This window comes from Hyaena hyaena, unplaced genomic scaffold, assembly GCF_003009895.1.
Source record: "Hyaena hyaena isolate Hyena2069 unplaced genomic scaffold, ASM300989v1 scaffold_911, whole genome shotgun sequence".
Lineage (NCBI taxonomy): Eukaryota > Metazoa > Chordata > Mammalia > Carnivora > Hyaenidae > Hyaena > Hyaena hyaena.
This window is the reverse complement of record NW_024081542.1, coordinates 20,014-43,770: the sequence shown is the minus strand read 5'-3', so window position 1 is coordinate 43,770 and position 23,757 is coordinate 20,014. Positions and strand designations below refer to the sequence as shown.

Here is a 23,757-nt window from a genome sequence, read left to right as displayed (position 1 = left end):
GCGGGCAGCTGAGCAGCCCCCCTCCCGGACCAAGAACCTCCGGCGTCCCCGGGGCCCGTGCAGCAGCCCAGGCCAGCAGCGTCCAGAGCACATGAGAGGCGCTGGCACCGCCCGCAGCCCCAGAGGTCGCGGAGGGCGGGCGGTCTTCGCTCTGGCTCCACGGCCCGCGGAGCAGGAGGCTGCGTGCCGCCGGTGGCGCTCGCCTCCCGGGCAACAAGGCCCCTTGGAACGAGTCTCCAGCCTCCTCATCCTGTTCCCGCCCAACCACGTGCCTTCTCAGGCCCTTAGTCACGTCCGTTGTCCCCAGGACACTCTCGGGCAACACCCCCCCCCCCCGACTGCCTTCCAGCGCCTCCCCTACCTCTCCGCTTTGACCTGTTCCCCAGGGGCCCTGGTGTCGGTCCTTGCTGGGACCCCCTCTCCAGAGTGTCCTGTTGGCCACGGGTTTGGACGAAGTGGCTGGATTGTGACGAGCCAATGTTCGCCTCACTCGGGCTCCCACCCCACCCCCGAGGCTGCTGTGCTGCGGCCACTAGAAGGGGGCTTTCCTGACCTTTGCTCAGCGCTCTGGTGGAGGCCCCAAGGTCCCGACACCCGCCCTTCCGGGCTGAGTTCACTTCCGTCATCCTAACCAGGATGCAAACTGGCTAGACTGGTCTGGCAGGGCCGGCGTGTCACCTCCTGGACACAGGAGCACCTGCTTCATGTCCCTGTGGACTTGGTTTGTTAACGAATGTGATTAAAAAAAAAAAAAACCAACAGCAACAAAAAACCCCCTGTGTTTTGGGTCCCAGCATCACGCAACAGGCACTGCCGGCTGGTCCCCGAGGCGCGTCCTGCACCAGCAGCACACACCTGTGTCAGAAGAGTCAGGGCGGCCCTCGATGACAAGGGGTCCGCCAGGGCCCCTGGTGCCCTGTGGAGTCAGTCGTGGGGGGGGGGGGACAACTCCCCCTGCTGCCCGTGGTTTGCTGGCCTAGGTCCCTAGGGGAGGAGGGAGGAGGCTCAGGTCAAGCCCCACAATGCCAGCCTGCAGGTGAGTCCCTCAGGCAGGAAGGTGCACAAGGAAGAAGCCCTTGGGGACAGGGGGGCTCTACTAAGTGACACAGTCAACCGGGAGCCTCACGTGCTGCCTGCAGCCACTTCTCAGCCAGACGCACCTCGTGGCTGTGGCTGTGGGAAGGCCTGTGGGCAATGCCCCCACGGCTCCTGGGGGACTGGAGAGCCTGGCCGTTCCTCCGGCCTCAGGCCCTGCTGAGGGATCCCCCTTGGGGCAGGATCCTCCCCAGCACTGCCAGTGCGAGGGGGGCCAGCGAGCACAGGCCCGTGTTTTGCCCCTCTGTGGCCCTTGCTCGTGCCAGCCTTGGAAGGATGGTGGCATTGGTGAGCTGGGGCCCAGGCCTCACCTGAGCTGTCGTCGTCCCTGAGAAGCAGCACCCCCCACCCAGGGTTTCCAGGTCATTGTCTCCACTATCCCAGGAGCCTAAGGGTGGCCTCCACCCCCTTCCCTGCAGGGCACCATCCCCTGAGGCCGGAGCCAGCGACACTGGGAAGCCTGGGAAGCGGCTCCCAGGCCCCATCCACCCTACCTGCCCCGCCCCGGGTCGCCCGCCCAGAGCTCCTCTGCTCCCACATCAAAGTTCAAGTGAAGCTCCGGTTGAAGCCCTGACCACCCCTCACCGCCCACCCCCGCCCTGCTCCACAGCCCTATTGTGAGGTCAGCGCCTTCCGATGGGTTCCGTCCAGAGGTGTGTGGTGGGGCTGGGGGCTGGACATGGCCCCCTGTCCCCAGCCTGACTCCTGCCTGGCTGGTGGCCCCCTTGGCCTGATATGTCTGTCCCTTTTGCTCATCCCTGCTGCAGGTGCCTCCTCCGGCCCCTGAACCCTGCCCCAGCCAGGGCCCCTCCCGGGGTGAGGGGCGGCCCCGGGGGCCCTCCACTGGCGGGTGACGAGGGCCCCTCGGCCACACGGGCCCTGTCTCTGCAGCTGGGACGTACTGCGAGTGCAGCCTCGGCCTCAGCCGCGAGGCCCTCATTGCCCTGCTCGTGGTGCTGGCGGGCGTCGGTGCCAGCTGCTTCTGCGCCCTCGTCATCGTGGCAATCGGTGCCCTGAGAGCCAAGGGGTGTGTTGAGCCCCAGGGCAGGGAGGGTGGGTGAGGACCACGGGGCCCTGCTGGGAGAGGGGACTCTGCCCCAGGTGGGAGATCAGCATTGCTGGGGGACGCCATTTCCCAGGCTGGGCTCTGAAGAAGTAGGGGCCCCGCTCCACTGCTCCGGGACTCACACCATCCTTTGTCCCCCAGACACGTACATACCTGCCGCAGACACGTGGACCGCAGGTGAGCAACCTCAGGGGAGGAACCCACTGGTGAGCTGTGCCCCTGGGAGGTGTGGGTCACAGATGCATCGGGTGCACTGACTTGAGAGCCAGGCCTGCCCTGGGAGGGGGTCGAGGTCTCGTGAGCCTGTGCGGGTAGCAAGCCTGACGCGGCCCGTGTCATGCAGGATGGTGGGGCACCTCGGGGTCCAGGAAGACCACATGGATCTGCACACAGTGCACATGGAGTCCCACCTCACGGACCCTGACGTGGAGGTCTCCGTGATTCCTCCCCTGGAGGATCATGGCCTCATAACCATCCCCATGGACCCGATGGCCCCAACTGTGACTCTAGAGGAGCCGTCCCCTCTCACCCCCCCCAACCTGAACAGGACTTCGGGCAGCCTAGGGGAAGAGAATTAAACAGTATTTAGTGCGCCTGCCCTGTCCTCCCTGCGGGCTCCTCCTGGAGCCGCTGTGCAGCTGCGTCAAGGGGTGAGGAGGGGTGTGTGTGCACCTAAGTCATCTCCTTTATCACAGGTGGAGGGGGGTGCCCAGTGCCTGCACAAGTGCCCACTTCAGCCTGCAGGGCAGGAGCCACAGCCCAGGTGTTTCCCTCTCCTCCGCCACGGCCTCGCTCCAGCGCCCCCCTGCACCCTCCCGCCGCCTGGCCGCATGAAGCTGGCGCAGCTCCTTCGTCCCTGCCCGCCCCACCCCCACCCCGGAAAACCCCAGGACAGGATGTGCACCTCTGGCGACTCCAGCGGGAGCATTTGACAGGAGAACTTGGGCCTGTGCCTGTGCCCTGCCCACACTGTCTCCTTAAGGTTCAGGGGAGTCTCACAGGGCCAGGCAGGGCAGACATAACTGTCCCCGCTCCACCCGACAGCCTATACCCCGGGGCTCAGGCTCCCATCATGTGCTCCTGACCCCACCCATCACCCACTATGGGGATGGGACCATCTCTGTGGAGGGGGGTGCACTGTGTGTGCCAGGGCCACTTTGCTGGGGAGGAGACAGGCAGGGACGAGTGAGCAGGGGGGCCCACTGGGTCCCATTCCACGTGTGACATCCAGGAGTTTGGTGTGTGTGTGGGGGGGGGTCATCCAGCGGCCTAGGCCTCAGGGGGTGCAGGGTAGTGGATGCCACAGGGGAGGAGAGGCGCGGCTTTTCGTTGGCACCGCAGCTGGCACAGAGCCAAGAGGAACCCAGCTCCGGGACAGGTGGCTGGTAGTGCACGGTGCTGGGCATCCGCCCAGCCCCCGCCCTGGGCGCGGGACCAGCCGTGGAACAGGAACTGTGGGCACTCGGGCTGGAGAATTAATATTTGTGCAAGCGCGGCAAGGACGCACTGGCTCCGTGAACGCACGAGCAGCAGGCCTCGAGCGCTGCCCCCATGCGGACCCTCTCCTCTCTCGCGCGGCGGCCGTCGCCAGTGTTGCTGCTGCTGCTGCTGCTGCTGCCGCCGCCGTGGCCAGTCTGTGCCCAGTTGTCCGCCGCGGCCGCCACCCGGGGAACCCCAGGCGCCCAGGACTGCCCGGAGGCGTGCGCGTGCGCGCCGGGCGGTCAGGCCAACTGCTCGAGGCGCGCGCTACCCGCCGTGCCCGCGGGCCTGAGCCGGCGCGTGCGCGCGCTGCTGCTGGACCATAACCGCGTGCGCGCGCTGCCGCCCGGCGCCTTCGTGGGCGCTGGCACGCTGCTGCGCCTGGACCTGCGCGAGAACGGGCTGCGCTGGGTGCACGCGCGGGCCTTCTGGAGCTTGGGCGCGCTGCAGCAGCTCGACCTCAGCGGCAACCAGCTGGAGGCGCTGGCGCCCGGCACCTTCTCGCCCTTGCGCGCGCTGCGGTCCCTCTCGCTGGCGGGCAACCGGCTGGCGCGCCTGGAGCCCGCGGCGCTGGGCGCGCTCCCGCTGCTGCTCGCGCTCAGCCTGCAGGACAACGAGCTGTCGGCGCTCGCGCCGGGACTGCTGGCCGGCTTGCCCGCTCTCCGCGCACTGCGTCTGCGCGGCAACCCCTGGGTCTGCGGCTGCGCGCTGCGCCCGCTCTGTTCCTGGCTGCGCAGGCACCCGCGGCCGGCGCCAGGTGAGCCCTCCGGGTGAGGGTGGGCGGGCCGGGAGCCGTGCCCACGGTCCCTGTTGCCGCCGCCACCTGACTCTGCATCTGTGTCCCGCAGAGGCCGAGACGCTGCTTTGCGTGTTGCCAGGGCGACTGACGCTCAGACCCTTGACCGCCTTAACGGACGCCGCCTTCAGCCGCTGCGCGCAGTCGCTCGCCCCGCGGGACCTGGCCGTGGTCTGCGCGCTCGGGCCCGTCTCCTTTCTCGCCAGCCTGGCCGTCTGCCTGGCGCTGGGCTCCGTGCTCACCGCCTGCCGCATGCGCCGCTGCCGCGCCACCGCCCTCGGCCTGCGGAGGAGAGCGCTGGACCCCGGCCCTGGGAGCCCCGCGGCCGCTGCTCAGGCCTGAGCGGGCCTCGGCTGTTCTCAAATCTTCCCCCGTCCCCTGCCCTCCTTCACACCCACTGCAGGCGTCAACAAGCGACACAGAAAGTTCCGTGACATTCCTTTAGACATCACCACTGCACACACCGGGTCAGGGGGCGGTGCGCGCCGGGCCCCTTGGGCGGAGGGGCAGCGCGCGGCTGCGCACGGGCCGCACGGGGAAGGCACGCGCTCGACACGGGAAGGGCTGGGCCTGTACAAGTCGGCGGGCGGGGCTGAAGACAGTCCCGAGCCAGCGTCGTGGGGAAGCCTATCCTGGGCTGCGGGCTGGAGGCGGCGAATAGCTGGCCCAGCCCTGGTGGGGACTGGAGAAGGTCGGAGGCGGTGGGGGGATCCCAGCGCGCTCCTGGGAGACAGCTGCCAGCTGAGGGTCAGAGTCTGCCAGTGGGGGACGGGCAGGGCCAGCCGGATGGACGGGGTCAAGCGGAGAAGGGAAGAGGGTCGGAAAAGAGAGGTGGAGCCGAGGCTGCCAGGAGCAGGCGCTGGAGGAGGGGGTGACCCAGCCAGTTGGGGCCTCGTACCCCCACTGTGGCTCTGGTAGTGGCTGGAGAAGGATGGGGCTTCAGTCTCTGCTCCCAGCCCCTCCGGCCAGGGTAGCCCCTCTCCCCACTGCTTCGAGACCCCAGGGCCCTGCCTCTGCCGGAGTGCCCTGTGGCCCTGCCCAGCCAGCTCAGCTCTGGCCTGTCCTCAGCCGCTCTGGTCCGAGCCTCGGTCCAGCAGGGGCTGCCCGCCCGGCAGCAGGGCGGACAGACAGACGGGAGGCCCAGGGTGGGCAGTCTTGGGCGGGTGGGCTTCCCTCAGGCCTTCCCGAGCAGCAGGACCCATCAGTGTCCTTGGCCGGGCTAACTGGGCAGGTGGGCGCCTCCGGGGGCCTCACACCACGGTGCTGACCGAGGGATCTGAGAGGTTGAGCGTGCCCGTGATATCAGTGGGATGGTACTGCTGCAAAATAGAAATACACAGACAAGGCAGCCCGTTAGCCCCCTGCTCGGGGGCACGCGCAGGGCCGGGACGGGTGGACCGGCCAGCCGGCCGACCGGCGGGCGGGCGGGCGCGGCCTGGGGGAGGCTGGGGGGCGCTCCTCCCCCTGACCCCGTCGTGCTCCGGGACTCTGCGTGGGCCGGGCCGCTGTCCCGTCCATCTGTCTGTCTGTCTGCGGGGGAGGGGGGCAGAGGAGGGCGGGCAGGGCGTCTCAGCTCTCCCTATGACGGGCACACATCTGCAGCTGGCCCTCCTCCCTCTCAATAGCGCGTCGCGGCAGCACTGTGTCTTTTTGGTTTTGCAAAGCGCCGCGTCCACCCCCGGTGCTCTATAAATAAGAACCAACAATCAATACCCGCTGGCCCCGCCGGCCGCCAGGGACCCCAGCCCTGAGCGCCCAGTGCTGCCCTGGCCCAGACCGGCCATAGGACAGGGGCAGAGGATCTTAGCAGCCGGACCGACCCCACCCCTCCCAACAGAGCCCCCCACCCAGGCCTCCCTCCAAGCAGGCGCCCAGCCGGAAACGGGGAAACTGGGCTGCCCTCCCCCGCCCAGCCCCTCCAGCTGGCAGTACCCCGTCACCCCTACTGGGCAGAGCCAGCCCCAGATGCCACATGGCGTCAGGGCTGGCCTGGGGGATGGTCCCTGGTGTCCACAGAGGCTCAGGCAGAGTCTGTTGGGAGTGTGTCCCCAGAAAGGCACCTCGAAGGTCTCTGAGCTGTACCTGGACCAGCTAATAAGGGCGTGTGTGTTACCTTTGGGTGGGACTGTTGGGAGGTGGGGGTACTCAAGGACGCTCTCAGAAGTTACCTGCGTAACTTTTGTGCTCCTCCCAAAAGTGCTCTCTATGGGATTCCTTCTCTCCAGGCCTGCCCCGCCCCTCCTCCTCTCTGGTCCTGGATTTCTCCTTGAACCCCTTGGCAGGGCGCCTGGCTCAGGCTCTGCACGCTTCTGGGTTCCCAGCTCCCCGACCCTCACTTTCCACCCCCTCCCAGTGCTGAGCTCCTCCTGGGAAGCAGAGCAGCCCAGGCCCCATGGGCCTCTCTAGGGGCCCCCTGATGGCTTCTCCCTGGACTGCAGTTATTCTGTGCCAAGCCCTGTCTGTGTCCTGAAGATGTGCCCGCCTTCCAGTGGACTGTGCGTGAGTGTGTGTGTGTGGGTGGAGGGGGGGGGTAAGTCCTATTTCCACCTTGGAGCATAAGCCCCTGCAGGACGCAGGCCAAGCTGGCCCCTGGATTGCAAGGAGGCCAAGGGCAGTGCTAACTCTGGGCAGCCCCCTCCCCACCTTGGACTGGGTGCCCCTAGCAAGCCTGGGTCTCTTTTAGGGGCTTTTATTCCGAGTGTGCACATTTGGTCAGTGACAAGCTGCCCCAGTTAAGAGGCCGCCTCTGACGTGGCCCTGTGGGGAGGGGCTGGAGGGTCAGGAGCGGAGGTGCTGGTCTCCTCCACAGAGGCCTCCTTCCTGGGCCTCTGTCTGGGAGCCTCAGTGACTCTGGCTCTGGAGGCCACAGCTCGGCCTGGGGTGGGTTCCACCCCCTCTGGTGCTACCCGGTCCCCGCCTGACAGCCCCCTGTGGCTGGGGGCCTGGTGCAACTCCAGGCCCCAGCCGTCCACCCAGACGGAGCCGGGCCCGGCCCCCAGCCCCGGCCCACACAGAGACCACATGGAAGGGGTGCAACAGGCATGGCTCTGGTGAGACACGTGAGACAGGTGTCTGCGTGGTGGGGCTGGCGGCCAGACAGACGGGCGGATGGGACATCACAGCCACCCCTCCATGGATGCTGCAAGGGGTGGGAAAGAGGGCAGCGGGCCCCTCTGGGAGAGGCTGGAGAAACGGACGTAACAGAGAGGTGGTGTGGCCTCCCGACAGCGAGGAGTCTGGGACAGACTGGCGCCGGGCTCCCAGGGGCCCTGGGCACAGCCCCGAGGTAGTGAGGCTGACTGGCTGACCAACAACATGACACAGCTTCAAGATGGCGCATGGCGTCATGGCATGGGGGGCAGACCAACGCAGAGACACATGGAGAAAGAGCGCCCAGTGAGGGCCAGTGGGAGAAAGGACCAAGAAAGGTCTAGAGAGTCAGAGAGTGAAGACCTCGTGTGCTGGGCAAATAGAGATGAGGGCAGAAGGGCCACAGCGGTCAGAGGTGGGGGGGATGGGATGGTGAGGGAGAGGGCACGCCTGATGCACGGGACACAGACACGGGGGCGGGGCGAGATAAGAGTCGGAGACGTGGGACTGGGCGTTCTTCCCCTTACCGTGTCTTTGGAGGACCTACGTCTCTTGAAGCTGGAGGCCAGGGTGGAGGTGATAGCCCTAAATGTGGCTTTCTTTTTAGGGTCGGGCTCTGCTCTACCACTCTTTCTATCCTAAAATGAATATGTATAAGTGATTAGACGGCTGAGGGTGGCGGCCACACCTGCCCTCGCCTGCTTCTCGGGGGCTGCTGCCCAGCCTGGCCGGCCGCTCGGGCCCTCGCTCCTGCCTGCCTCCCTGTGCTGGACAGACGCGCCAACGGCCGAACACGTGCAGGCAGCCTCTGCTCCTGCCCGGTCTTGGGCCTGACCTTGCTCCTGCTGGGGCTGGGCTTGGGGGGAGGGGAGTCCCGTCTGGCTCTCTTCCTGGGAAGTCTGCCTGGCTCCTGGGTGGCCCTGGATTACAGGTATCCCAAGGAGAAGGGTTCCCCAAGCACTGGATGAGTCGCCCCTCAGAGCCTGCCAGCCATCCTGTCCCCTGGGGTCGCAGGCCAAGATTCGGGAAGGGGCTGAGGGGCCAAAGGCAGGTGGCGAGATGAATTGGAGAGATAGATAGATGGAAGTGGCTTCCAGACCCTGGCCTGGGGTCTGATGGCCAGGATGGCCCTGTGCCAGCCAGTGAGAGCAGTGACCAGGTCCCAAGAGCAAGAGTAGGCAGATGAGAGGTGTGGGGGCTCCAGCAACCCGTTCCCCCCCCCGCCCACCACGGCCCTCCCTCTCTGAACATCAACTTCATCCCAGAACACAGGCTCTGGGGAATCACCCAGAGAAAGAGAAGAGATGAAGCAAGCCAGAACTGGACCCTGGGGCTTGAGCCCACAGGCCTGCATGGGGCCCCCTGCCTGCCCTATTCCGGGTGGGCTGTGGCTGCCCCGTGTGCAGCCTGTTTCCTGCTGGCAGCAAGTTCCTGCACACACGGCCTGGGGTGCCAGGCAGGGCCAGCCGGCCCGAACCAGGCTGGACTTACGGAGCACAGGACAGAGCAGGGGAGCAGGGAGGGGGGTCCCTGGAGGGTGTCGAGGAGAGGCATGGGGCGGCGAGGGCAGAATGTCTTGGACTCACGTGCTCTACCCAGGTGGGTCCCTGTCTTATCCTGCCTCAGTTTGCCTTCCTATGGAATGGGTGCCGGCGGGCGACTCTGGAGACAGAGGGGCCAGGCGGAGGCTTGGAGCCGGGCTTTGCAGGGGGCAGCCACCTGCAGGTGGCCACCCAGCAGCGCTGCCCCTGGCTGTAGCTCCTAGCTCCAGTCCGGCCCACATGGGCTCCCGGGAGCCAGAGCCAGTGCTTCGGCCTGCAGGAATGGAGGAGGGCCGGGGCCGGGCCGGGCCGTGGGCACCAGGCCTCGGAGGGTGGCCTGTCCTACCTGCAGGTTCTTTCTCCACACGTTCACCGCGGCAAAGGCTAGCTGCATCTGCTTCCGGCGAGCGTCCTTGTGTCGCTTGTAGGCGATCTCAATGAAGATCAGGAAGATCCCGGCCACGATGCCCCCAGCCACCAGCATGAAGACCCCTGTGGGCCAGGACCCAGGGCCTTAGCTGTCGGCTGGCTGGGCCGCAGGCCCCTTGGAGAACCCCACCGGTGTCCGCAGGGGAGCGGAGGGCGATGGGGAGACCTACCTGCCATGTTCTCGAACGTAAGGGTAGCAGGAGCATTGCTGCGCGAGTCACACTCCTGGTACCGCACCCACGTCTTGTCTAGATCTTCCATGAAGCCGTTTTCATGGGACCTGGGAGGGGGTGGGCCGGAGCGGGCGGGACGCATGAGCGGGGGCGGGACGCATGAGCGGGGGCGGGGCGCACGAGCGGGGGCGGGACGCATGAGCGGGGGCGGGGCCCGGGGGCGGGAGACATGAGCGGGGGCGGGGCCCGGCCCGCCGGGGGCGGTGTCTGTGTGCCTTGGAGGTGGGGTCAGGCTCCGGGAAGGGGTCTTTCTCCTGGAGAAAGGTGCAGGAAGTAGGCGGCCGGTGAGGCCGACTCACTTGAGGATGGACAGGGAGACGTTCTGCTTCCAGGGGCTGTCCTTGCGCATGCCGATGCCGAAGCCCGAGCGGAAGAACAGCTCGCCGGTGGTCACTAGGTCGCACTTCTGCGAGGCTTCAAACTCCAGCACCGCAGAGTCCCAGATGAAGGCGTGAAGCTTGCTGCGGGCAGGAGCGGGGGTCACGGGCGCCCGGCACAACCGGTCTGCCCTTGCCCCTGCTCCTTGTCCGCCTTCGTTCTTCACGACCCGAAACCTCACCTGTATCTCCCTCCCGTGGTTCCCATCCAGCCTGGTTACTCTTCCTGTGGGGGTGGATGCGCCTCCCCTGCCCGGCCCCTCACGGCCGGCCCCCCTCACGTGTCCCTCACGGCCGGCCCCGCCCCCTCACGGCCAGCCCCTCACGTGCCCCGCACGGCCGGCCCTGCCCCCTCACGTGCCCCGCACGGCCGGCCCCGCCCCCTCACGGCCCGCCCCTCACGTGCCCCGCACGGCCGGCCCCGCCCCCTCACGGCCCGCCCCTCACGTGCCCCGCACGGCCGGCCCTGCCCCCTCACGTGCCCCGCACGGCCGGCCCCGCCCCTCACGTGCCCCGCACGGCCGGCCCCGCCCCCTCACGGCCCGCCCCTCACGTGCCCCGCACGGCCGGGCCACCCCCCCACGTGTCCCGCACGGCCGGCCCCCCTCACTTGTCCCGCACGGCTTGGATGGCCTCCGCCGCGCTCTCATAGTTGTGCTTCTCCATGTGTCGGTACATGGTGCTCAGCTCCACCTGCCGCCGGAAGTAGATGTCCACCGAGCTCTGCTTCACGGTCGCGTAGATGAACTTGTCAGAGGGATTCCTCAGCTGCGGGGTCAAAGGGCGGAGCTCGCAGCTGCGCCCGGGCCCCACCCGAGGCCGAGACCCACTGACCTCACAGCCCGCCCGCGGCGGCTGGGCCTCACCCGCGGGTCGTTGATGCCGGTGATGCGCTCCTCGGGCCGGTCCAGCACCAGGAAGGCCGCCAGGTTGGCGGTGTAGGAGGCCACGATGATCATGGCGAAGCCGGCCCACACCATGCCCAGGATGCGCGCCGAGAAGCTTCGGGGGGCGCCTGCGGGCAGAGGACGCTCAGCTCCCGGCGGGCGGGCGGAAGGGGCGGAGCGGGATGGGGCTCGGGCGTGGCCTCACCTTCCCCGATACCCGAGTTGAGCAGGACGCCCCAGGAGAACCACATGGCCGAAGACAGGGTTAGCGCGTCTTCCTCCTCCTCTTCACTGTTCACCTTGAACCGGCCGAAGGGGCTGCGGGGAGCAGAGGGCCGGCGGGGGAGGGCTGGAAGGGCAGCCCTGCCCCGCCCCTCGCCCGGCTCCGCCCGCCCTGAGGAGGAGGAGTCAGGCCCCCCGGGCCGCGCTCACCTGAAGCGGTCCAGCAGGTACAGCATCACCGCCACCACGTGCACCGACAGCCCCACCAGCAGCCATAGCGTGCTCTGGAAGGGCTGCATGAACGAGTCCAGCGTGCTCCGGGGTATCTCCTGCGGGTGCATGGCTGTCAGCGCCGCCCGAGCTCGCCTGGGGCCCCACGCCACCCCCGCAGGGCCCTGCCCACCTTCTTGACCAGAATGGTCAGGCCCTGGTACTTGAAGGGCTTGGAGAACTCGATGTACTGTGCGCGCTCGTTGTTGATGGTCAGCGGCGCCACGATCATGTCCGCCTGCCCGCTGAGCAGCTCGCCCATCATCCCGTTCCACTCCTTCTTATTGCTGTTGTTCACCTGCGGGGCGATCCCCCGGTGGGTGCTCCACCGCCTCCCACTCCAGCCACCGGCTCCGGCTCCGGCCCTAGCCCAGTTCTCGGGTCGCCGACTCCAGACCCCGCCCCAGTCCTCAGGCACCGCCCACATCGGGCCCCGCCTACTTCAGGCCCCGCCCTCGGGCCCCGCCCACCCCCAGGCCCTGTCCTTAGCGAGACTCAGTCCACCCGGACTGGTCCCTCGTGGCTCCGAGCAAGCCATGCGTACCCGCTCTTGAGTGCCAAACTTGCCATCGGCCACCAGGTGCACCTCATAGGTGAAGTTCATGGTCCGCGCCAGCTTGATGAGCAGGTCAATGCAGAAGCCATAGCAACACTGAGGCACTGTGTGGCGTGCTAGGGAGATGAACAGGGGCCATAACTACCTAGCTCCTGGCTACTCCACTCTGCCCTTGCACCCCAGGCCCCAGTCTGGCACTCACGGCTGCCCGGCGACGTGTCGTTGGGTCCGGTGCAGATCACCTTCTTCACCGGGTCCCCATTGACCGTGAACTCCTCCTTGCATGTGCCATCGCTTAGTGTGGGCTTGACGTACACGAAAGGCTCCTGGTGGATCGTCACAATCTGGGGGGGGGGGGGTGGAAAGAGACCCAGCCTGGACCACTCACCCTCAGCACCCAGACTCCCCTGGACCCCCTCCAGGTCCCTGGTATCCCCCCACCTACAGCCGCTTCCCTTCTGCTCAGTGTCAGGTGGCCAGTCCACATCTTCCCTGGCCACCATCAACAACATCTGCCTGTTGCCCTCAGGAGGATCCCCAGACTCCTCAGCGTTCAGAAGACACATGGGCTCCTGACACGCTGTGCACTTCTCTTGGCCACTTGTCTTGGGGATCATGGCTTACACATCACTCCTTCCATCAGAGGAGCCTGCGGGAATGTCCATTGTGCCCAGCGCCTTCTCTGGTCTCTCAAGGATGAGAGACTCCCTCTCCCAGCCCAGAGCATGCACCCTGCCCCCTCCCCCCCATGAAAACGGGCATGTCTGACACCCATTCTGACCCTCTCCTGGCCGCAGCCTCCTCCGCGATGGGTATCTGATCACCTATCTTTCCTCCCTCCCCCTTCCCTCTGCCAATGCTGTCCTCTCTCTGGTAGCTTGCCTCTCAGCCCAAGGGGCTACTTGAGGCTTATGCTGGGGTTCTCTCTTCTACCTGCCTCTCAGGGGCCCATAGCCTGGGGGAAGAGGAGGACAGATACAGTATATGGGGGGCTGAGCCAAACGCAACACACTGACTAGGGGCCCAAGAGGAGGTTATGCTGGGGTCGAGCCTGCAGAGTGAGCAGGGATCAGTTTGAGAGGGACTGTCTGCTGGCGCACGGGGGAGGGTGGGCCTGCCGGGCGGGCTGGCCCGAGCCTCACCTGTAAGGCCAGCACTTTGACTTTTCCCCTGGGGGACTGGGAGCCCCTACAGGAGCTTTTTAAACTTTCATCACGTTTTTCTATTACACAAGCAATGTCTGAGCATTTAAAAAATCGGTGAGAGCAAAAAAAAGTAAAAAGCTATCTGCATCCGACAGCCTGGATGGGACCATCTGGACCATCTGCCATCGGTGCTTTGGCTCTTACTTTCAGACTTTTCAACACAAGGTATCAAACTGAAAGGAACCGAGCTGGCTTTAGAAGAGCCCACCCTGTCTGTCGTGAAGGACGGTGACCGTGGGCAGGTGCTGACACGGGTCTGGGTTAGGGGCCTTAGGGGGTGGCCTCAGAAAGGAGACTGGGTCAGAGACATTTGAGGACCTGGGGATACCGGGAGAAAGTTCGCTGGGCCCATTGCACTTAGGATCTTTGCCCTTGGTGACCTAAGATTCTGGCCAGGGCCGCGGTGGTCAGCATCAGGAGGGGTTCTCATGGGAGTGCCCAGGAGGATATAGGGGCCCAGGGATGCACCCAAAGGAGCAAGGAAGAGAAGTTGTGAGGAGGAAGGCCAGCCAGGCGGGTCTCCCAGAGGCCCCAGCAGAGGGTCAAGGAGGGAACAGCCTGCCACGGAGAATGCTGTGGGAGTGGGGGGGGGGGTCGAAAGGATAGTTTGACTCACTCATGGCTAAAGGCTGTGAAGACTGGGGGTGGGGTGGCCAGGGTCCTCCAGAGGGGTGATGAGTGCAAAAGCTCAAGTTCACAGAATAACCACCTGTCTGTCCCTCTGTCCCCTAGCAACTTATCCCCAGGAGAGTCCTATCCCACACGGCTTCCTAGACTGAAGTGCAGCTGGATGGTGGAGGCACTGGAGGGAGCCCATGGGATGGGGCCGGGCAGCTTCCGCTCCTCCCTCCACCTGCTCTCCCTGCCTGCTCTGTGCTGCCATGTGTGGGCTGCGGCGGCTGGGTGCCGGTCCATTCCCACACCCTAAGGTCCCTTGCACTGGCCTCACTGTCCCCTCCTGTGGGCCTGCAGCGCTGGATGGAGTGTCTGGGTGTGGATGCTGGCGCAGGCGATCGGCCCCCACCTTCAGCCTGGTGGACATCTGGTACCCTCGGGGCTTCTCTGTCTCTCCACCCGGCCAGATGATCTTCCTGTCGTTGGGGATAACCTGGGGGTGGGAGTATGAGATGGAGGGTGGCCACGCAGGGGTCTTGGCCCCAGGACCCTAAGGCCCCAGCCCCCACCCCCTCATGACCCCCACCTACGTGGGTGCCGTTGTAGATGCCCACTTGCACCAGCTTGCGGTTCTGCAGGTTCATGATGCTGTAGTTGGCGAACTTGCGGTCCCCGTCTTCGTTGAACTCCACGCGGCCCGTCACTCCGTCCGCATACTTGGAAGACATCAGCACCCTGGGGAGGGTGGTGTGGGCACACTTACCGGACACGTTCCCTCTCCCCAGCCTTCTGAGCAGCCCCTTCCTCTGCCTCAGTCCCAACAAGGAAAGATTAGCAGAAATCAGCTCCTCGTGCTGTGAGTCTGATGGCCAGCACCAGACGGAGAGCACAGCCGCGGTAGCCCAGCGACTCCTGAGCCTGGGCCCCGTTCGAGGGCTTTCTGCGGTTTGGGGCACTCGAGCCTCCCAGCAGCTATCCTTGCTTTAAGAGGAGTCACAAGCCCAGGTGGGATGCGGTAGCCTGCACGTGGGGGACGCAGGGTTGATGTCCCATCTTGTTGTATGTGCACACATAGTGTGCCCACGAGCCACATATGTGAACACACGTGGTCCTTGTGTGGACACACCCGTATGTGTGTGTGTGTGCCACGCGCCTCTCCGAGTCTGTGCACACATGCTGCATAAGTCTGCGTTGTGTGTGTGCTCCTGCTGTGGGCGCCATAACTGTGGTTCTGCACACGTGACTCAGTGTTCGCTTAGTGGGGTGGGAGGGGTCTGGTGACAGGTTGAGTGGCATAGGGTCCAGAGTGCTGTGAGTTGGCTCCTGCCCCACTCTGTCCATCCACGTGGACATCTGGCCAACCCTGGCTGCCTACAGGCTTAGGTTCCATCCTTAGGGGGCTCCTTGTCTGATGCTCTGGGCACCTGGAAGCCCCTGTCCCCATCTGCAACACGACCCTCCTCCCAAGGGCTGTCAGCTACCCTGGGGAGCTGGGGTGCATCTCAGGGTTGGAAGCAGTGTTATAAGGTGGGGACAGGAGCAGTGGAGGCAGCCACGATTTCAGCGATATTTGAGGCACTAATGTCACTGTTGGAAATGAAGCAGATGATTATCGCAGGGGAGCCAGAGGTGCTGGCAGAAGAGAGATGGGGAAGAGGAGGGAGGTCAGGGAGATGCCTGTTTGTGCAGGATGTCCCCAGAGGGCTGCCCTGGACCACCTGCTGAGGAGTGAGGCAGGCATCCCCTGGGAGGCCTCACCCACCTCTAGGAGAGAGACCCGCCCACCTCTAGAATAAAGTCCTGCTCCCGCCTCTTGAAGAGACCCCACCCACTTCTAGAAGAGAATCCCATGCCTACCTGACAAGAGAGTCCCGCCTACTTCTAGAAGAGAATTCTGCCCTCCTCTAGAAGAGAATCCCGCGGCCACTTCTAGAAGACAGTCCCGCCCACCCCAGGAGACGGTCCCGCCCACCCAGGGAGACGGTCCCGCCCACCTCTTAAAGAGCGGCCCCGTCTTCCAGATGTTGGTGTTGCCCACGCAGCCCCGCGGTGGGTCCGTGATGTTCTCCTTCTCCAGGAGTTCGTGAACTGCCTGCGCCACCACGCCGACGGCGTCGCTGATGTGGGCCGACTCGTTCTTGCCATTGATGAGCTGCAGTCCGATGATGCCTGGGGCGAGTGCGGTGGGCTTAGAGTCCGTGGGGAAGCCCTGCCCGCCGGCACCCACAGAGGTCCAGCACTCACCGTCCGGGGCGTAGCGCAGGGCGTTCCCCGAGATCTCTCGCTCCCCCACCAGCCACACATACCCGGAGCCCGTCATGTTCAGCATCGCGGCTGCGCGGTACACGGTGGCAGCGTCGTCCTCGCTGTGGGGCAGAGGGGAGTGACGGCGCCGGGCCAGCCCTCCAGCCCTTCCCCACTGGACCTTAGCTGCTCTGGGTTCGCAGGCCCCCTCTGGAGTGGGGTCCTGTCCCCGCCTCTCCCCCAGCCCCTCCCTCTCCTGGAAGGAGGCCAGGAGACACTGCAGAGGTGACAGGCCAGCACCTCCCCTACCTGCAGCCCTTCCTGGGTCCAGTGATGCTGCAGAGCCGACAGTCTCCGGTTCTCCCCTAGCCGGGCTCACTGACCCTGTGCGGGTGCCGGGTCCCGCCTGCATCGCCAGCCCGCACCTGGGCCAGGAGAACCCCCCCCCCCGCCCCTGCCACAGCAGAGGTGATGGACGAGGGTGGGGATGGGGTGATGGGGCCCAGACCCCCAGAGCTTCCCAGGCCTCCTTTGGTGGCCCCTGCCTTGGTGAGCAGGGTCAGGGCACCCCAGATGGCGACGGACCGTTGTCGGTTGCTTACTTGCTCACCAGGCACCAGGCACTGCTCTGAGCGTGTTACACGGACTCTCTTACTTAATTCTCACGGTATCCCTACGAGGCGGACATCAGTTCTACCCCTGTGTCAGGAGGGGAAACCAAGGCACCCAAAGCACATGAGTGATGGCAATTGGCAGACCTGGGTCTGGGTCTGGACAGTCACCCCAGGGCCCATGCCGCTGTGGCCTCCTGGGTGGGCTATACACGCTCTGGTTCTCCATGTCCCCACACGCGAGATGAGGGGCTGGGGACTCTCCAGGTTGGTCAGATGTCGGTGGGACCCAGCGCCTGGAACTGTGCCTAGTGTTGCAGCGAAAGCGCTGGGGGGAGGGGGGGCTGCACCTGCCGTGCTTGTGCCCTGCCGCCTGGAGCTGGGCCATCGCAGGGGACAGTGCAGGTGGTCCTGAGCTCTAGGGATTTCCTTGTAGGTGAGCCCCTGTGCACCTGGTCCCCTAGGGGTCTCCTGGTCAGGACTCGCATCCTGGGCCTGGGGGGGCCATGGAGGCCATGGCGGGGGGACCAGCCCCTGCTCCCACCTTCCCTTCTCTGCCAGCCTGCACTTGGCCCCACACAGGCCTAGACCATAGCTGGCACTTTGCTTCTCTAATGCATGGGCAGTGGGGCACGGAGAGGCTGGACAGACCGTCTGGGCGTTGGGTTATTTTCACAATGGCTGACTCTGGAGTTCCAGGTCCTAGGCTCCCTGAGGGGTCTGCCCTCGATTTTCTCAAGAATTAGCCAGTGAGGAGATGCAGACCTTCAGTGTTTGCTCCACGTGACATGCTACTGTCACACGTAAACGACACAAACAGAGGTGCCCCAGGCCGCCCCGTACCCAAGACCAAAGGAGCATATCCAACCAAGGTGGCCTGGCAAAACCAGCACCGTGCATGGGGGTCCCCTGTGTCCCCATCAGTGGTGCTCACAAAACCCGGCAGAGAAGCCCGTCTGCTTGACACCGTGCAGGTCTGTGACATCTGACTTAGTGGAATGAGCACACGCCTGTGCTTGTATCTGTGTAATCAGGATCCCCAGTAAAACGTACGCAAAATCCTGACCGATCCATCAAACGGTTAGAGGGAAGTAATCAGCCCCAGAAAAGACAACCTCCGGAAGAGAGGAATGAAAAGTTTGAGAAACAACTTCTCTGCACTCCATAGGAGATTGCTCAGAAATGAAGGTTGGCTTAATGAGGTCTCTCCGCAAATTGCTCTCAGCAGCCCTCACAAAGGAGGAGCCGTTGTGTCGGGTGGAAGTCCCAGGTCCGGAGGACCTGCACGTGGCGCTCCCGTGGAGCTGGGCGTGCCGGGTGCCGGCTGCCCTCTGTGCTGGGACTCTGGCATCTCTGCTCCAAGGAGCCCACCATGTGAGGGGAGGGGTCCCTTCCAGTCCTAACAGTCGGCAGGGGCCGTACATGAATTCAGGAGGGGTGCTGGTGGCTGTGTGGCTCATGAGTGCCGTGCCTTTGCTGGAAGTGCGTGTACATGTGGGGGGGGACTTGCACGCATGTAGTGTGTGGTGTGCATATGCATGAATACACGTGTAAACTGTGCATGTTGGGGCAGAGTACATGCATGTGTGCTGTGCCCATGTGTGCACAGATAGTGTGTGTCTATGCATGTGAGCGGTTTGTGTGCACATGTGTAAGGTACATGCATGTGCACATGTGTGCACTGTGTACGGCATGGATATGGTGTGTACACGTGTGTATGGATGAGAGTGTGCATGCATGTGAGTGTGCATATGGTGTGCATGTGTCTATACAGTATGTGTGAAATGTGTGTGCATGTGGTGTGTACACTTGGTATGTGTCGTGTATGGTGTGTACATATTTATGCATGTGAGTGTGAACGTGTGTGGCTGTGTGTGTGAGTGGTGTGAATACGCTGTGTCCCTATGTGCAGCGGTTTGTTGAGGTGTGTGTATGCATGTGACGTGCTCGTGCAGCACATATGGTGTGTGTTCATGTGTATTCGCGCATGTAGTGCACACCCAGTTTGTGTGCGCGTCTCCCTGTGTGTGTGTGGTGTTTGTGCAACTGTCTGGTGTGACCGTGTGCCCTTCCCTGGGCTGGGCTTTTTGTTGCAGTCACATCTGCTGAACCCGTCTGAACCCGTCCTTGACCCTGGGGGCTGGCGACACAGGGCGAGCCCCTCCCAGCCTGAGCTCGGGGGGCTTCAGAGTGTGGTGGGGGATGTCAATGACCAGACAAAAAACAGTGGAGACAGCGCCCACCCCTCTGCGGGACCCGGGTGTGGTGGACTCTGCACATCGGCTTCACCTGTGGCCTCCCGGCCTGCATCCTGTGGCCACGCCGATTGCAGTGTGTGGGCCGGGCAGGCCTAGTCTGACGTGACCTCATCCTTCGTAAAAGCGCCCAGTGGCTGAACGTCTATGTTTTGGCATAATGAGTTCCTTGAGCTGCTCTGTCCCGGTGAAGGGGCCTTCTGGTTGCGAGCTGACCATCTGCTTGCCCACCTGTCCGTCCACCAGGCCACCCGCCCACCCTTCCATCCACCACACCCACTGAGTCCGTCTCAAGCCCCACGGTGAATCAGGGGGAGTAGAAACAAATCAGAGCATCTGGCGGGACCTTCCCGGCGGGGCTTCCTCTGGGAGTGACCGTGCAGCCCCTTGACCTTGTCTGGACCTGCCCGCACACCGTTCTCCTCCCCACGTGCCCAGGGTTGGGTGGCTGGCTTGCCAAGTGGCCCGTGACTCCGAGTCTGGGTTTGCCACGTAAAACAGGGGCAGTGGGGGCTTAACTCCTTCCTGCTGCAGCCACTTGGCCATGGTGAGCAAGGGACTTCCTGCCTTCCGGCCCCAGGAGCCTTGACTGGCACCCCCTCGCTCCTGCACCGGGAGGTGGGGCGCCCAGCTCTGTGTCAGTTTGTTGACTGAATGCACAACGGACACCTGCCGTGCACCTCGGGCCGGGTGGGGGGTATTGCTTGCTGTCTGTGGTCTATCAGACAGCAGCGTTTGAAAATGCTCCTCTGGGCGAGGTGGCCCCTGCTGTCCCCGCTCTCTGTTGGGGGCCGGCAGTGCTTTTAGGAAAGGGCAGACGGCAGGCTGTGCCCACCCAGGCCCTCCTGAGTGTTCTGTGGAGCGGGGCTCTTCCTTCCCTGCTGCAGGTGGCCTGCTCTTCCCTTCCCGGGGGGTCCTAGCCATTTACAGATGGGGTGAGGTCTCCCAGGGGCTCCTTTCCAAAGTTGAGGTGTGGCCCAGGCCCCGTCTGGCGGCGGCCTGGTGTTCGCAGGTCCCTAATCCGTCCCCTTCTCTGCGCCGCCCACTCCGACTGTTCCAGTCTTCCCGTCCTGGGACTCTGGCTCCCTCCTGCTGTGGCCTTCTCACCGGGGTCACCCGCACACCCACGTGTCACTTCCCTGGGCCTTTTCCCTGCGCCCAGTGCGCACAGTCCTGTGTCACAGCTATCACCTTGGGCCGTGTTTGCCTCCCTAAAGGCAGGGGCTTATCCGTCTCCCAGCTCGGAGCGAGCGGCAGCAGGTGACGGGAGGCGGGAGGATGGACGGCTAGAGCGCGTCGCATTTGCCAGGGCGCCAGCTGTGGACGCGGGAGCAGGGCGTGGGGAGGTGTCCTTGGCAATGGCGTTTTGGGAGCTGAAACTCAACTTGAGCCCAACGGTGCCCGCGGCCCTGGGTGAGGGAGAGGGAGGCGCCCAGCCCAGCCTCACCTGGCGGAGAGGATGATGACCCGGGCCTCCAGCTCCCGTGCCTCCATCAGCAGGGCCGTCACGTTCTTGGTCCCCGGGTCGAACTGCAGCACCTTCTCAGCCTGCGGTGTGAGCAAGAGTGTCAGCGGACGGCCGAGGTCGGGGCCATAGCGCCTCAGGGGCGCGAGTCGGGCCGCAGCTGCTAGGAGCCCCGGGCGGGCGGCTCGGGCTGCCCCGGCCGGCGCCCGCCACCTGCACTGTGCGCCTGCCTGCCTGGCTCCTGCTGGCCCGGCCTGGCCTCGCTCGCTCGCTGTCCTTTCTTCAGCCTGCTCGCTCTCCTGCGCTCACTCCGGCTCTGTCCTGTCCTCACTTCTGCACTGAGCATGCAAGCTGAAGTGGGCCGAGACTCAGAAGGACGCGTGCAGCGGACAGGAAACAGAAAAGAGTTTTGGAATGCAACCGGGCGCGGAGGTGGGGCCGACTTTTCCAAAACCACGGGAGGTCCTCTCAGGCCGCAGCCCGCAGGCCCCCCTGCGAGAGCGGCCGGACCGGGGCAGGCGGGCTCCCTCCTGGGCTCCTCGAGGAAACCCTGGGGGTCCCAGAGATTCGCATGCACTTCCCGGAGGGCAGCTCCTTCTGCGGCCGCGCCTGCTTCTCGGCGCCGGCCGGCCGAGGCCCAGGCCGCGGTGGGCGGGCTGCGGACACTCTCGCGGCCCGCTCCTGCCTCTCCTGCCTGCGGCGGCTGCCCTGCCTCACGAGCTCTCTCTCCTCACCGCTCGGGCCTGCGGCGCGGCAGGGCCGGGCCGACGGCGGCCCTAGCGGCCGAGGCGCCGAGCAGGGCCCCCTAGCCGGTGGGCGGCGTGCACGTCCATGCATATATACCTTGGGTCCACGCTTGTTGTCATAGGACAGTTGGTCGAGGTTTTCATAGTTCCTTTTTTTACTCTGATGAATAATGTGCACAGAGAAAATATGCAGACACAGAAGAAGATTATAAACGGTTGAAAATGACGGCGCTAAAGCAATCACACCACCTCCTCGGCACGTCTGCAGACGGGCACGTACCTGGAGCTCGCAAACACCGAGGCCCGAGCGGGGCTGGGGGCCAGGGCAGTGCGGGGGACGAGGGGGCGCGGGGCCACGGGGGCTCCCGGCCGTGGAGCTGTGCTCTTGGACACGGTCACACTCGGGAGAGAGGGAGGCCCTGTCTGTGTCCGCGCCAAACTGTCCCTTTGGGGTCCCACCTGCCCTCCCGACCCTGCCATGCACCTGCCGTGTGGCCCCAGTAGCACCCACCCCACTGCAGCTGGTCCTGAACAGGGGCGGGCAGCCCCCCCTCACGCCCTGTCCCCTCTGGGCCTCCCCTCCTGGCGTCCTCCCTTCTGTGTCCCTTAGCGGCCCAGGTGCCTGTTCCCACTGCCTGGTGTATGCACACCCATCGGCCCACGTGTGCACTGGAGATGGAGTATGATGGGATTGTGTGCGTGTGTGTGCGCGCGCGTGTGCATGCACAGGGGTGGTGTGCACCTGTGGGCATCTGTGTGACAGTGTTCGTCTACATATGCTCTTTGGTGGAGAAATGAGGGTGACTGCTATCTGAGCACTGGAGTGTGTGTGCACACACGCATGTGTGTGTGGTACACATGCAGGCATGTGCATATGTGTATGCATGCATGTGTCCATGTGTGTGTTTGTGTACTGTGTGCAGGCATGCACACGTGTGTGCGTGCAGGTGCGTGCATGTGTGTCTGCTGGTGCAGGCATGTGCATGTGTGCATGTATGCATGTGTGCATGGCCTTGCAGGCGCGTGCATGTGTGTGTGTGTGTGTACGCATGCAGGCACGTGCATATGTGTATGCATGCATGTGTCCACGTGTGAGTGTGTTTGTGTACTGTGTGCAGGCATGCACACGTATGTGCGCGCAGGTGCGTGCATGTGTGTGTCTGCTGGTGCAGGCATGTGCATGTGTGCATGTATGCACGTGTGCATGGCCTTGCAGGCGCGTGCATGTGTGTGTCTGCTGGTACAGACATGCGCATGTGTGTATGTGTGTGTGCGCGCGCCTATGCAGGCACGTGCGTGTGTGCATGTATGCGTGTGTATGCATGTGTGTGTCCGCTTGTACAGACATGTGCATGTGTGTACGTATGTGTGCATGTGCCTATCCAGGCACTGCATGTGCATGCACATGTGTGCAGGCACTCATGTGTGTAAAGCCACGTGCATATGTGTATCCACATGTGTGTGTGCAGGCACAGACATGTGTGCATATGTGCACAGGCATACATATATGTATGTGCAGATGTGTGCGGGCACATGCACGTGTGTGTGTGCAGGCACGTGTGTGTGTGCGAGCCAGTGGGATGAGTGTGCCCAGGCGTGGTCTCAGTGTGTGGCGGGTGATGTGAAGTGTGAGAGGATTGTCGGGAATGACAGCATGTCCCTGTGATCAAGGGTGCACATGGTTGGATGTGCAGGGACATGGCTGGTGAGTGTGTGAGCGAGTGTGTGCGGCCACGGGTGGGCACGCCAGGTGACCAGCCTGCCAGGAGCTGGGGATGCTGTCTTGGGAGGGGCAGGACCCACGGCGCTGGTAGTCAGCCCTCCCCCTCAGGCTCGGTGTCCCACAGCAGGGCCCCCCGCCCCCCCAGGACCCTCTGAGTCTGCCCTCTGGCTTCACCCACCCGACCCGGCGCCCTCTACTCCCTTCAGGGGCCTCTGAGGGGCCTGGGGTTGGCGCTAAGTTTGTTGAAGCATCTCTGACTCCACAGGCAGAACGTGCTCCCCGCCACCCCCTTGGTTTGGCCTCCAGGGCCCGCCCCAGCCTACGCCTCCCCCCCTCTCTGCCCGGCTTGGCCTCCATCCTGACTTAGGGGCCGTGGCACAGGTGTTGAGTGCCCAGGGCTGTGTGTTGGGTGAAGGCGGGACCCTGGGCCTCCTCAGGCTGGCAGTGCGGGTGGGGATGGGGGTCACCCGGACCCCCAGAACTGCCACTCTGCTCTCTCTGCAGCCCCAGAGTGGGGGCCAGGCTGGGGCTGGCCAGTGTTTCTTGGAGGGGCCCAGAGCCTAGCCAGGCTGGCGGTGAGGAGGGTATACCTGCACGGGGCTGGGGGCGGGGAGCTGGAGCTTGAAGGGGCGGGGCCCAGGCCGAGGGGATCGGGGACGGCGGGGGCGGGGGGGGCCGATGTCGGGGTAAGAACTTCGGTGAGGACGATGGGCAGCTGAGAGGGGGGCGGGCGGCAGTGGGGGAAGAAGCCTGCGCACGCGGAACGTGTCACGGCAGGGAGGGTGCCAGGTCCTTCGGAGAGGGGCCTGGCTCCAGGCCACCCAGGCCCTGAGGCCGCTGGAGGGGGGGGGG

The 23,757-nt window shown here is 64.7% G+C and overlaps 3 protein-coding genes across 10 annotated transcripts in view; 2 read left to right on the top strand and 1 right to left on the bottom strand.

Annotated features, from left to right (window-relative positions):
• The first annotated feature begins 1,741 nt into the window (after positions 1-1,741).
• Positions 1,742-2,755, top strand: TMEM210 (transmembrane protein 210). Its single transcript, XM_039220775.1, has 4 exons — positions 1,742-1,862; positions 1,987-2,122; positions 2,303-2,338; positions 2,505-2,755. The coding sequence occupies exons 1-4, from the start codon at positions 1,775-1,777 to the stop codon at positions 2,737-2,739; spliced, it is 495 nt and encodes a 164-aa protein (XP_039076706.1). The 5' UTR covers positions 1,742-1,774; the 3' UTR covers positions 2,740-2,755.
• A 957-nt stretch (positions 2,756-3,712) lies between these two features.
• On the top strand, positions 3,713-4,861 carry LRRC26 (leucine rich repeat containing 26). The gene is made up of 2 exons (XM_039220756.1): positions 3,713-4,397; positions 4,489-4,861. Exons 1-2 carry the CDS (start codon positions 3,713-3,715, stop codon positions 4,776-4,778), a joined length of 975 nt encoding a protein of 324 aa, XP_039076687.1. The 3' UTR covers positions 4,779-4,861.
• A 1-nt stretch (position 4,862) lies between these two features.
• The window catches only part of GRIN1 (glutamate ionotropic receptor NMDA type subunit 1), a 25,777-nt gene continuing 6,882 nt past the window's right edge, over positions 4,863-23,757 (bottom strand). Inside the window, exons 4-21 of one of the 8 annotated variants that reach the window (XM_039220747.1) lie at positions 21,280-21,342; positions 20,419-20,519; positions 16,106-16,227; positions 15,856-16,030; positions 14,452-14,596; positions 14,271-14,354; positions 12,244-12,385; positions 12,030-12,157; positions 11,619-11,783; positions 11,426-11,544; positions 11,199-11,311; positions 10,973-11,121; positions 10,717-10,874; positions 10,029-10,190; positions 9,667-9,776; positions 9,414-9,559; positions 8,054-8,164; positions 4,863-5,755 (exon numbers count right to left, since the gene is read on the bottom strand). In XM_039220747.1, the coding sequence (XP_039076678.1) occupies positions 5,687-5,755; positions 8,054-8,164; positions 9,414-9,559; positions 9,667-9,776; positions 10,029-10,190; positions 10,717-10,874; positions 10,973-11,121; positions 11,199-11,311; positions 11,426-11,544; positions 11,619-11,783; positions 12,030-12,157; positions 12,244-12,385; positions 14,271-14,354; positions 14,452-14,596; positions 15,856-16,030; positions 16,106-16,227; positions 20,419-20,519; positions 21,280-21,342 (2,262 nt within the window). In that variant the 3' untranslated portion in view covers positions 4,863-5,686. Of the gene's footprint in view, positions 6,123-8,053; positions 8,165-9,413; positions 9,560-9,666; positions 9,777-10,028; positions 10,191-10,716; positions 10,875-10,972; positions 11,122-11,198; positions 11,312-11,425; positions 11,545-11,618; positions 11,784-12,029; positions 12,158-12,243; positions 12,386-14,270; positions 14,355-14,451; positions 14,597-15,855; positions 16,031-16,105; positions 16,228-20,418; positions 20,520-21,279; positions 21,343-23,757 lie in introns of all 8 variants that reach the window. The other 7 variants (XM_039220753.1, XM_039220750.1, XM_039220748.1 and 4 more) reach the window with 7 other exon arrangements.